The sequence below is a fragment of the Rhineura floridana genome, chromosome 7, assembly GCF_030035675.1.
Source record: "Rhineura floridana isolate rRhiFlo1 chromosome 7, rRhiFlo1.hap2, whole genome shotgun sequence".
NCBI classification, from domain to species: domain Eukaryota; kingdom Metazoa; phylum Chordata; class Lepidosauria; order Squamata; family Rhineuridae; genus Rhineura; species Rhineura floridana.
The window spans coordinates 145375094-145388060 of NC_084486.1; the positions used below are offsets into that span (position 1 = coordinate 145375094).

Consider the following 12967-nt stretch of genomic DNA (forward strand, 5'->3'; position numbering starts at 1 on the left):
TTGCATTTGAGGACCTTTTCTAGTTCTCTCCAGAGCTTGGAAAAGTTACTTTTTTGAACTACAACTCCCATCAGCCCCAGCCAGCATGGCCACTGGATTGGGCTGATGGGAGTTGTAGTTCAAAAAAGTAACTTTTCCAAGCTCTGGTTCTCTCATAGGTGCCCTCCCCAGTCCTAGCCTTCTTCTGATTTCTTGACTATTGTCTCCATTTTGGTTAATGACTGTGCCAAGGTATTGATAATCCTTGACAAGTTCAATGTCCTCATTGTCAACTTTAAAGTTACATAAATCTTCTGTTGTAATTACTTTAGTCTTCTTGACATTCAGCTGTAGTCCTGCTTTTGTGCTTTCTTTTTTAACTTTCAACAGCATTCGTCCCATATCAATACTGGTTTCTGCTAGTAGTATGGTATTGTCTGCAAATCTTAAATTATTGATATTTCTAACCTTTGCATTCTTGCAAATGATCAAAAGATCTCAAAACAGCGAACAGAAAGCAGATTGGTTGTGGACCAAAGATACCAAAAACTCAAATGGACTTAAATGGAAGAGATATATCATCATGCTCTTCTTCTGGGGAAATTCAGTTACAATCTGATATGTGAAAGCTTGTTTGCCAAACATCAAAAAATAGTTTTCAGTGTAAACAGCCTCAAGCTCATAATGTAAAATCAAGCAAGGTCAGTTATACGTACTTCAGAGTTCCCTTGACAGAGAGCCCCCTAATTAAACTACAATTCCCAGGATTCCTTTGGTGAAGACTGGACTATGAATGGGATTGTGTTGGCAGTGCAGATGGAACCTTCAATGAAATTGGTGCTGTCTGTGAGCCTGAGACTCGGGTCTGTTAATTCCCAGCGCTTAGCATTTCTCTCGCAAATGCTTTCCCTTTTCAGATGGCTGAGTATAAGCGAGCTATGTTCCAGGATGACGAAGCAACAGACACAGCTGGAGATGGAAGCACCTCTCCTGACAGCGTGGAGGTAGGAGAGATGGGGGCCTGTCTGGGGTCTGGCATGACACCGTCTGTGCAATGTGCTCAGGATGCACTCCTTCGATCCCTGGGTCTTCCCAGAGGAATAGCCCCTGCTGCTGCTTGGCAATTATATTTAATTAATAATAAAGGCACTGTCTCTGGTTCCTGCATAATTACAGTGCCAAGGCTGGTTGCGGAGCCTGAGCAGGGGGTGGGGAGAAGAGGCTGATTCCAAGAGGAAGGGAGCTGTTTCTAAAGAGCTTGCATAAAGGGCCTGGGCGAAAGCTTTGCCAAAACCTTTCATTGCCTTCCAAAGTCACCGATAGCCCCGGTGATTTATGATTGTGACTTTAATCCTCAAGGGAAGCCAGGGCGCTTTGCTTTATGGGACAAGTTTAATACTCTCAGCTACAAAGATCTTATTTTTGCTGATATGGTACTTATGTATGAAATAATTAAAAATCAGATGGGAAGCATGTAGATATCTTCAGAGCAGGCATTAAAAAATAAAGACAAGGAGACTGTAACAACAGAAACCTTTTGTTAAAAAAGGCAACTGTCAAAATCACTTGGAGGAGGGGAGGATATCTAGAACATTTGCAAATTGAACTTCAAACGCTGCAGTCCTAAATACATTTACTAGGCTGTAACCCCCATTGAATTCAGTGGAACTTACTTTTGAATATGCATACATAGGATTGTGCTGTAGATCTTCAGTGAGAACCAGAAAAGCTCACACCATGTACAGTGAAATTGGCTTGAGGTGTCCAAAAAAGTTATTCCATTAGAAATATGTAAGAAATTATGGAGGAAATATGATTTATTACTTTTAAGCTAATCCATTTTTTAAAAAGACTATGCATGAAGGATATGTTTATGACAGGTTTTTGCCATGTTCAATAAATGGTACCTCCATATTCAGGGGCAGTGTACCACTGATTATGAGATGCTCAGGACTGACAGCCGAGGATTATGACCTACATCATGACCTGCTTGTGAGTTTCCCAGGGATATGGGTCTGGCTGAGCCTTCCACAACCTGGTGCGCACCAGATGTTTTGAACAGTTTTGCATGGTTTGCAAGCCATGGTTTGGAGGCAGTGCTCACCATAGTTTACCAGTTTAGACATCACATCAAACTATGGTACGAGAAAGTCAGGAAGGAGAGGATGGAGCTAAGGATGAAAGGAGAGGAGGAAGGGGGAAGAGTGCATGATCCTGCAGCATATTCCCAAGGTTCCAGATCATAGCTTGGCAGATTGGGTTGATTATATCTGAACCAAACCAATGAATTCTGGAGGCCTGGTCAGCACAAACAGCAGATCATATGAAAACAGTTCTTTTTCTGTAAGATTTCAGATTTTGAGGGCTGGTATTTCCACTTTCTAATGTCATATTCCCTTCACAAAAAATCTTGCATGTAGAAAACTAAGCTGTCAGGGAGAAAGCTAGGCTAGAACGTTTCTCCCTAGGTCTAGTCTTCTATATGCAGAAAGTGATGTTGTCATTTTAAATACAAGAGGAGTACTCAGTCATGAGATTCCACCACGACAGAGTTGCAGTTCAGAAACTTTTACTATCTGATGCATTGTTCACACAGACTGGGCCAATTTTTTTTTAATTCTTGGATACAATATTCCTTGCTTCCGGTTTAGTGCTAAAACTCTAAATAGGAGTGCAGAAAGAAACTTTGTAGACGGGGTACTAGTAACCCTGTTGAAAGCTAAACCCCAATCTCCTTTCCACCATCATGCTAGGACTGGGATTGCGAGGAAGTCACCTCTTTTGCAGAGAAGGTGAAATCCCTTCAAGGGCAGGCAAGGCTACATGGAGAATCTATAGAGACCTCCTAAGGCCAGCATACCTTGTCAGCTGAAAGTCTGCAAATCAGAGCAAGGTGGAAGGCAGCCAAAATGCCACGGGGGGGGGGGGGCAACACTGCATTGGAGGAAGGATTTATATTAGGGTCTAAAGAGCTGCCTTATATCAAGTCCCTCTAAAACCAGTATTGACTTCTCTGACTAGTAACAGTTCTTTAGGATCTCAGGGGTGTGTGGGTGTTATTTCTCAGCCCTTCCTAGAGATGTGAAGGCCCAGAAAAAAAAACTTTTTGAAAAAAGAGGGAGGGAATCTCCTCCCCCCCCATTTTTTTCTGTTTCCCTCCCCTCCCCCCCAAAAAACCCCAGAAAAAAACTTTTTTTCTTGAATTTTTCCAGGTTTATTTTCTGGGCTTTCACATCTGTAGCCCTTCCACCTGTTTTAAAAATCTCAGCGTTTTTAACATTTCTGAGACTTGGTTTTAATTTATTGAACTTGCATATTTTTCCCCTCCCAGCCCTGCCTCTCCCACCTTTTCTAAGTTGGCCGCCATCATAGAGAGCTTTAAAGGGGGGGGTAGACAAATTCAGGGAGGAGAAGGCTCTCAATGGCTACTGATCATGATGTGTTAACCATCTTGGACCCTACAATCAACAGGTGAGGCCTTGTTGTGGCGCTGCTACTGGGGCCCTCCTGGTTGCCACTGACCTGTGACAGGGCTTTTTCAGTGGCGGTAACCTGCTTTGTGGAATGCCCTTCCTGGTGAAGTCATTGACTTCTAGGAGGAATTTAAAAACACTCCTGCTTATTCAGGTATTTGATGGCTGAAAGACTGTTCCTGGCAACCCTGAAAATCACTGGTTGAGAGAATGTTTTTAGCTGGTGGTTGTTATGTGCCTCTAAGTCGATTTCGACTTATGGCGACCCTATGAATCAGCAACCTCCAACAGCATCTGTTGTGAACCATCCTGTTCAGATCTTGTAAGTCCAGGTCTGTGGCTTCCTTTATGGAATCAATCCATCTCTTCTTTGGCCTTCCTCTTTTTTTACTCCCTTCTGTTTTCCCCAGCATTGTTGTCTTTTCTAGTGAATCATGTCTTCTCATGATGTGTCCAAAGTATAACCTCAGTTTCATCATTTTAGCTTCTACTGACAGTTCTGGTTTTATTTGTTCTGACACCCAATTATTTGTCTTTTTTGCGGTCCATGGCATGCGCAAAGCTCTCCTCCAACAGCACATTTCAAATGAGTTGATTTTTCTCTTACCACTTTTTTTACTGTCCAACTTTCACATCCATACATAGAGATCGGGAATACCATGGTCTGAATGATCCTGACTTTAGTGTTCAGTGATACATCTTTGCATTTGAGCACCTTTTCTAGTTCTCTCATAGCTGCCCTCCCCAGTTTTTAGGCTGCTTTAAAAATGCTTATTAGTTTATTGATAGCTGTGAACGATTAGGATTCAAAGCACTGTATAGATATCATTACTGTAGTCTGTACAACTACCCCGAAGGTAGACCAGACTTGAAAAAGAGGGAGGGGAATTGCCTAAGGCCACCTAATGATAGCAGAGTCGGTATCTGAACCAGAGGTTTCCTGATGGACAGTTCATTCTCCTATTAACCACTAGACTACATGAGCTCTCGTAACAGAACATAAGAGCCCTGCTGCTGGATCAGGCCAAATGCCCATCTAGTCCAGCATCTTATTGTCCACTGTGGCCAATAAAGTGTTCTAGCGGAGGCTGTTAGGGATGCTTAACCTGTGGATATCCTACATTGAGCAGAGGGTAGGACTACAGATCCCCTTCCAGTTCTGATGCTATGCTCTCCCAAAGCACAGGTGGAAACCTTCCCTGCCTGTGGAGATGCTCCACATTCCCAGCTGTTTTCAATAACCCACCTCACCTCTTCCTGCCCTTCTCGTCTTCTTTTTTATTATCTGGCTCTATTTTTGCCTTCCAGATGGGCTTCAGGAAAGGCGATGGGCCCTTGCTGAGTCGCCTGGGCTCCCGGACCCAGCTCAGGCTGTTGCTCTATGCCATCTCTCTCTTCGTTGCTCTGCTGCTGCTGAGTTTGGTCATTGCCATGGGCATCCAATACAGTAAAGGTAGGTGAGTCGGGGTGGCAATGGCCTCAATCCTCTTCCATGGGCCTCACATCACCCTCCATTCCATTCAGCTCTGAAACAATTAGACATCATGGGTCCCGTGGAGACTTAGCTGTGCTCTGAAGGGAAGCTCCAGGGCAGAGGGTGGGAACAGAGAAAGAGCTGCAAGGTGATTCCTATAAGCCAGAGGATTTTAAACCACCCACATTCAGGGATCCCTTCTGACATTAACCTATCTGCTGAGGGACGCGTGCATGTTTATTCTAGAATTTCTGCCTGTTGTAAAGATGCCCACCTGATTTGTGGAGGTTGCTGGCTAGGTCTGTCAGTATTATTATGGAGTATTACTAGCAGCCTCGTAGCTGGCACTGCTCAGGAATTCTAAGAAACCAAAAAATCAGTGGAGTTATGAAATCAGTATTTAAAATCAGTACAGTTTTGAAAGATGAGTCCACCATCTTGATTCAAAATGGTGTCCAGTTATATCCAGCCACAGACGAAAACCTGTTCCCATGTCTCAGGAACCATTGTGCAAAGTTTTGTTACAGTATTTTGTTTTTAAGATGTTTTTATTATTTTATTGCTTATTATTTGCTGCCCTGGGTTCCTTTGGGAGGAAGGATGGGATATTATTATTATTATTATTATTATTATTACTACTACTACTACTACTACAAACAACTTTCCAAAATATACTGTAGGTTAATATTTATTTATTTGTAGATTTATAAATTGCTTCAAAACTGAAAGTGATTGTAGCAGTGTACAATAAAATAAGGTAACATATAAAATACAAAAGATCACAAGCTCAGTAAACTAAATAAAACAATTTCTACAACTGTACCATTATTATTTCATAAAATGACTTGGTCATACTACAGGGAAAGCCTCCTTAAACAAAAAATGTCTTCAGTAGCCACCTAAATCTCCAAGTGCTAGGTACTTGTCTAATTTCAGTTGGGAAGTGATTCCAGAGGGCTGGAGCTGCAACACTAAAAGCCCACATTCTAATGCATAATGTTGATTGATAACAGCATGATTAGTGTGCATGGCACTTTACAAAGGCCAAGAGGATGGGTCCCTGCCATGAGGAGCTTACAATCTAAAATTCAACACAGGGAAAACAACAGTGAAAGGGGAGGGAAATGGAGGCAGGGTTAAAGAGGAAAGCAATTTATAGTGGTTTCACTTGCACATACTTAGGCTGAGTTACAGACTGAGTTGCTGTTCCTCTGAGCTACCCCACGTCTGCACCTTGAAGCTACCCTGTGATGGTGCATTGAAGGGGACAAGCAGCAAAGGTGGTCTTTTGGGCAGGGCTGTCTGTAATCTTTTCACCATTGGGCTATAACATTATAGCACTTTGGGTGACAGATTTTGCCTGGGGCCGGATAAGGTACAACTAAGAGCTGAGCCACTCATGGCAAATTCTTCCTGCCCTCTTGCCATCATGCCTGGGAGTCCTCATTGTGTGACACATTTGGCAATCCTCAACTAAAACAATTGTGCTAGTGCAAAGGCGATGGAGGAGAGAGGGAGATTGTTTCATTGCGCATGGAGAAATCCTTGCACTAATAGGACTATCTACTTAGCACTACATTGAATACAACCCAGTTGTGTTGTGTCTTTGTCCCCATAATAATAAAGAGCGGGGTGAGTGACATGTGGTGAATGCTCTTCAAAGTTACGGCAAGGGGTGGGAAAGGGCTTCTTCCTCTGCAAGACTTGCTTCCCCGAGTGTGTGCTCCTTCCAGATCCCTCACATACCACTTGCCTGACTGAAGCTTGCATCATCGTGGCGGGTAAAATCCTGGAGGCTCTGGACCGAGAGACCAACCCCTGTGATGATTTCTATCAGTACGCATGTGGGGGTTGGATCAAGCGGAACCCGCTGCCGGACGGCCGCTCCAAGTGGAGCACCTTCAACAGCATTTGGGATCAAAATCAGGCCATCATGAAACACCTGCTAGGTGAGATGCTACTTCCACTGGTGGGCAGGGGAGGACTCTTTCCGCCGCCACCACTCAACTCTTTCCCCTGAGCCTCCTTTAAGACTGAGGTCCTTCTTCCAGGCAGCCTGTTCATTGATCATTCATCCTGATTTGTTTGCACAAAGTTTGTGGGCTAGTGAATCCACACTGTACATTTAAAGCATAGTCAATGTGCATTTAAAGGACAGGACTTCGCCCAAAGAATCCTGGGAATTGTAACTCTATGAGAAGGAAACTACAGTTCTCAGGATTCTTTGGGGGAAGTTGTGTGTTTTTAATGTGCAATGAATATGCTTTAAATGTATGGTGTGGTTTTTAAATGGATAATGTTGGCTATTTATTGAGCATTCATCCTGATACGTTTGCGGGGAGGTTAGACGACATTGGATATAAATTGAGCATTCATTCTGGTTTGTTTACTGGGAGGTTAGATGACATTGGACCAAGCAAATGTAATCCCAAACCTCCCAGTGCATTTTCCCCAATTCCTTTTTTTTTTTTTTTTGGTGGGGGAGGAGGAGAAGCAGGTTTGTTCTGCAAGAGTATGCACAACCTGAATTTGCTGGCATGTGATTGAATCCTGCCTAAAAATCATGATAGTGTGGAAGTGCCCCCCAAGCGCTGGGTATCTTGGGAGGCTGGGGTGCTAGGAAGGAACCAGGAAACTGGAGGAAGTAACTGCCTTGTTGGGGCTGACCAGCATCTGCCGCATCCTCACAAATTGTGTGTTACCTTTGCCAGAGAATGCAACTTTCAACTCCAGCAGCGAAGCTGAGAGGAAAACCCAGCACTATTACTTATCCTGCCTGAAAGAGCAGAAGATCGAGGAGTTAGGCTCCCAGCCATTGGTAGATCTCATTGAGAAGGTGAGCCTGGAAGTGAAATGAGCGCAACAGAGCCTATGGAGAATGCTGGAGGATCTCAGTCCAGCACATGAGACCTGACCAGCTCTCCACTCCTACTGCCATGCTGTGCTGGGTATGACCTTGCTAGACAGCCCCTGCCATGAGTAACACCAAAGGAAACAGAAACAGAAACAAAGCTGGTGGAGCTATAGATCTGCTGCCTTGGTGAATTCATTTCGAGAAGGGTCGCTAGGACTATAGGAAGCTGACTTACAGAGCTTGGGAAAGTTACTTTTTTGAACTACAACTCCCATCAGCCCCAGCCAGGCAGGCCTGTAATGGCAGTTTCTCTCTTGTGAACCTCAATGTTTGCATTCTGTCTTATCCCAGATTGGAGGCTGGAACATCACCGGCCCATGGAATCAGACCAACTTCATGGAAGTCCTGAAACTGGTGTCTGGAACGTACCGGGCATCTCCGTTTTTCACCCTTTTCGTGGGTGCTGATTCCAAGAGCTCCAACAGCAACATCATCCAGGTAACCCCCCACCCCATTTCCAAAATCAGTGTGGATCAAGGCAATTCTTATCACCATTCTGATCTCATCAGGAAGGACCGTAGCTCAGTGCTAGAGTATCTGCTTTGCATGCAGGAGGTACCTGGTTGAATCCTTGGCAGCATCTCCAGGTAGGACTGAGAATTGTCCCCTGCCTGAATTCCCGGAGACTTGCTGCACGGGTCAATGTAGACAATACTGAGCTACATGGACCAGTAGTCTGCCTTTCAGATGATCCAGAGGAACGGTGTGGAAAGCACAGGACACTCATGTTTTCTGTTCCCCTGAAGCCAGCTTTGGGGGCACAAGAAAGTAGATGTCCCAGGGATCGTTGGTGGAAAGTGTGCACAGCCAGGACCAGGAGACAAAAAGGAACAAATCTGATATAGACCATGCACAGAGACCCAGATTAAGGGCCACAGGGTTATAAAGCTGTTAGTTGCATGGAATTACTGTTACCATGTAACTCTACAATCAGACTTCTGGTGCGGAAAGTGGTTTAGTTTATTTGTATAACATAAAATATTCTTATTGAACTGGCAGATCTCTGTCTGGGACGTACTTTTTCCGACTGTAGGTGGAGACTCACATGATCAAATGCTCCTCTGTACATGGGGAAAAAATGCCTGCATACATGTATGTCAGGGAGAAGGACTCTAGACCAGTCATCTCCCCAAATGCTAGTCTGTACACAGATAACTTCTTTTACAGAAGAACATTCAGATCACATGAGCCTCCCCACCACCACCACCACCTGCAGTGGTAAAGCCCCAAAACAGGTTTACTAGCAAAGTGAAAACTAGGTCTTAGAGCAGAGATGTGGCTAATGTGTGGCCCTCCAGGTATTGTTGGACTACAACTCCCATCAGCCCCAGTCAGCATGAGCAGTGGCCAGGGATCATGGGAGTTGTCATCCAACAACATCTGGAGGGCACCACGTTGTTTTCCAACCACTGCCTTAGAGACATCCAGATTTGTTTTGGAGAGTTTCCATTTTGATGTCTATACCTCTCCCTTAATATGGTCACACTTGAGCTGGCTGGGAATGGGAAGCTTTCTTCAACTGACTTGGAGGAAGAGATGTCTGGGTGGTAATGTATTGTGTTATGACGGGTTTGAAGGGGCTGTAGGGACAGGTCAGGGCTAGACACTCTAGCACCTGGACTCATTAGTTCCCTTTTGTGTATGGCAGCTGGACCAATCAGGCCTTTTCTTACCATCACGGGATTACTACCTGAACAAGACAGCTAATGAGAAGGTAAGGAGTCACAATGGGGGTAGCCCACACCAGGTACAAACCTCCCTACCTCCTTCTCTCTCACTCTTTCTCTCTCACGCATACACATAATATAAATCTGGGGTGGGGAACCTCAGGCCGGGGGGTCAAATATGGCCCTCCAAGCCTCTCAGTTCTGCCGTCAAGACTCTCCCCATGTCACAGGCCCTCCCAAGGCCCTACCCCCCACCAGCCCTGCCTGCAGCCCTCGAGTATTTTTGCCTGGCTCAAATGTGATAAATGCCTCTCGCTTCCCTGGATGGAGGCTGTATGGAACATTTGGTTTTTGCATGGGTGAGATGTAGCTCACCGGACAAAGGCAAAAGCTGCATTCAGTGCTCCACCCACGTTTGCAACTGGCGCTGCCCACCACTGGCACATAGCTGCCAGAAAACTGCTCAGAAGGGAGTGCAGCCCTCAGTCTGAAAAAGGTTCCCCACCCCTCTTCTAAAGCAAAGCGAGGGGTGTATGAACTGTTTGCTAAAAACAATAATTCCAGACCGACTAAACGAATTTGTGTGATCTGTATGCACTATGGTAATTTAGCATATTTACTGTTTTAAGCAAGCATATTGATATTATTTCTTTTATTGTGCATTTTTGGTTGCTCGGCATTACTCTAGTTTTTTCTAGTCATGAGCAGGGGCAGCGAAAGGCACTGGCATTAAGAGTCATGTGCCTTCTTTAGGGATAGGGTTCTCTGTCTAGTTCCGATCTGCTTGTATTCTGATAGTCTGTCATTCGATCCCAATTTGCCCTTTTTTTTTTTTCTTCATTTGCTTTGGCACTTGCCAATTCGATCCGCTGTTGTTGTTTTCTGGTGGTGAAAAAAAATTGTAATTTTTAACGTAAATGCTAATGTAAATGATCATGGTGTTCCACGTGTTTTTTTTCCTATTTACATATCACTGAGGCAGATAATCTCCTTTGAGTCTTGCCTCAGGCTAACTGATGTGCTGCGTAATGATTCCCCTCCCTTTCACTATTCCCTGTTCTTGAATTAGTTTGTCAGCAGCACTGCAGCAGCATCACCACCACCACTAGCACCACCTTGTATTTTTATTCACACGCATGCGCGCGCACACACACAATTTAGCACAGAGAGGGAGAGAGACCCTGATGAGCTGAGGACAGCAGCAAGGAAAACAGGGTGGGTATGGGTTGGGTTGCGTGGGTCAGTCTCTCTCATCCTAATAATGTTTGTTGTGCAAGAGGATGGAGATTCAGAATGCTCTCAGCTCCCTTGTTTGAAAAATACAAAATTGCAGGATGATTTGACAGTTAACACAGATGACATATATAGCCTAGGGCAGGCAGCCAATAATTTTTCCATTATATGGCGATAATAACGCAATTTTTTCATAATATATAATGGACAAATGGTGATCATTATCACACTTACACTGTTACAAATGCAGCAACTTTGAGGAAATTATGAAGATAATTACATAAAATGGGAGGAAAAATTCAGGGGGAAAGATCCATGTTGATTGCAGCTGTGGCCACAAAATCTGTGCCAATTACAGTGGCGGCCCACTGCAAGAAATCAGTGCTGGTCCAAAAAGAAAGTGGACTGTTGAATTCAGTTGGAATCCGGTACTAAGTCCAATTTAGTGGATATTCTCCCCCATCCCTAGCCTTCTTACAGGGTGGTTGTTAGCTTCCAATACGGCATATGTTACTAGTTTTTCCCATGACTGCTGGAGGGCAAGCAATCCTTTTTTCTGCCCTTCCTAATGAATGACATAATAAAATTAAAGATGTAAGCTGCTAACTACACAATCGCATTCCTGGTTTTGGGCAATACTTGACAATGGTCAAAATATTATTAGTAACATTAACGCTAAAGTCAGGATCATTCAGACCATGGTATTCCCAATCTCTATATATGGGTGTGAAAGTTGGACAGTGAAAAAAGTCGATAAGAGAAGAATAAACTCATTTGAAATGTGATATTGGAGGAGAGCTTTGCAGATACCATGGACCATGAAAAAGACAAATAATTGGGTGTTAGAACAAATTAAGCCAGAACTATCACTAGAAGCTAAAGTGATGAAACCGAGGTTATACTTTGGACACATCATGAGAAGACAGGATTCTCTAGAAAAGATAATAATGCTGGGAAAAACAGAAGGGAGTAGAAAAAGAGGAAGGCCAAACAAGAGATGGATTGATTCCATAAAGGAAGCCACAGACCTGAACTTACAAGATCTGAACAGGGTGGTTCATGACAGATGCTCTTGGAGGTCGCTAATTCATAGGGTCACCATAAGTCGAAATTGACTTGAAGGGACATAACAATAAACAACATTGTTTTATTAGTATTTATTTTTATTAGTATGTATTAGTTCATTTATACCCCTCCTTTCCTCCAAGAAATACTGTGACTGACTTAAAGTCACCCAGTTGAGCTTTATGGCCAAGTGGGAATTTGAACCCTGGTCTTCCAGGTCATAGTCCAACACACTAACCATTGCACCACGCTGACTCTATAAAGTTCAGTGCTTTACAAAGATCAGCCTTGAATAAGTTCCTGCCTCAGGAAGATTACTATCTGAAAATAAGACAGGAACACAACAGAAGAGATGGAAGCTGCAGTAAACAAGTAATGAAAATGGGATTCTTCCATTTGTTGCTGGACTCCAACTTTTGTCATCTGACCATTAGCCAGGCTGTCTGGGGCTGATGGGTGTTGGAGTCCAACAGCATCTGGAGGGCCCCACAGGTTCCCTATGCCAGCTTTCACCACAACATGTACTTTGACAGGTCAAATATTGTCAATTGACTGCCGACTGACCATCATGCCAACTCTAAGTATTGGAAACTTTAACTGGTACAGCTAGATGATGAATTGGATCTATACACATGGAACTTACCTCGGCAGTGTTAAAATAACTGCTGGTTTCCAGTATGTTCTCATACACAATTCAAAAATGCTGGTTTTAACCTTTATAGTCCCTTTCTAGCTTGAAGCTGGGTGTCTAAATTTGCTCCCACACAAACCTGCCTGGATGTTGAGATCATCTGTGTGGGCCATTCTCTTGGTGCCCCTATTTTCAGAGATGAATGGGCACCAACAGGATAGTGGGACTTTTCTGTTTTATGAAATACCCTCCCTAGAGAAGTTTGCATGCCGTCAGTTCTAGGCACCGAGTCAAAACTGGGTATATTTTGTAGTGGGTTAAAAAAGAAGTATTTCCCCCCAAGATTTTAATTGGACATTGATGGCGATGTTTTATGCTGCTGCTGAGTTTGTATTCTACAGGATTTTGTGGGCATTTCACCCGGCTTTATCACCTTCTGCTGTTTTTTTTTAATAATTGTGTTTTATTGTTCTGGTGCTTTGTTAGCTTGTATTTTACGGTGTTTTTTATTATCTGGAAGCTGCCTTGTGA

General features: G+C 43.8%; 1 protein-coding gene across 2 annotated transcripts in view; it reads left to right on the forward strand.

The window, feature by feature from the left end:
• The first annotated feature begins 896 nt into the window (after window positions 1-896).
• Window positions 897-12967, forward strand: part of ECE2 (endothelin converting enzyme 2) — a 48745-nt gene continuing 36674 nt past the window's right edge. For both annotated transcript variants that reach the window (XM_061637469.1, XM_061637470.1), the window contains exons 1-6: window positions 897-983; window positions 4761-4905; window positions 6660-6875; window positions 7638-7762; window positions 8132-8278; window positions 9489-9554. In XM_061637469.1, the coding sequence (XP_061493453.1) occupies window positions 897-983; window positions 4761-4905; window positions 6660-6875; window positions 7638-7762; window positions 8132-8278; window positions 9489-9554 (786 nt within the window). The remainder of the gene's footprint in view (window positions 984-4760; window positions 4906-6659; window positions 6876-7637; window positions 7763-8131; window positions 8279-9488; window positions 9555-12967) is intronic.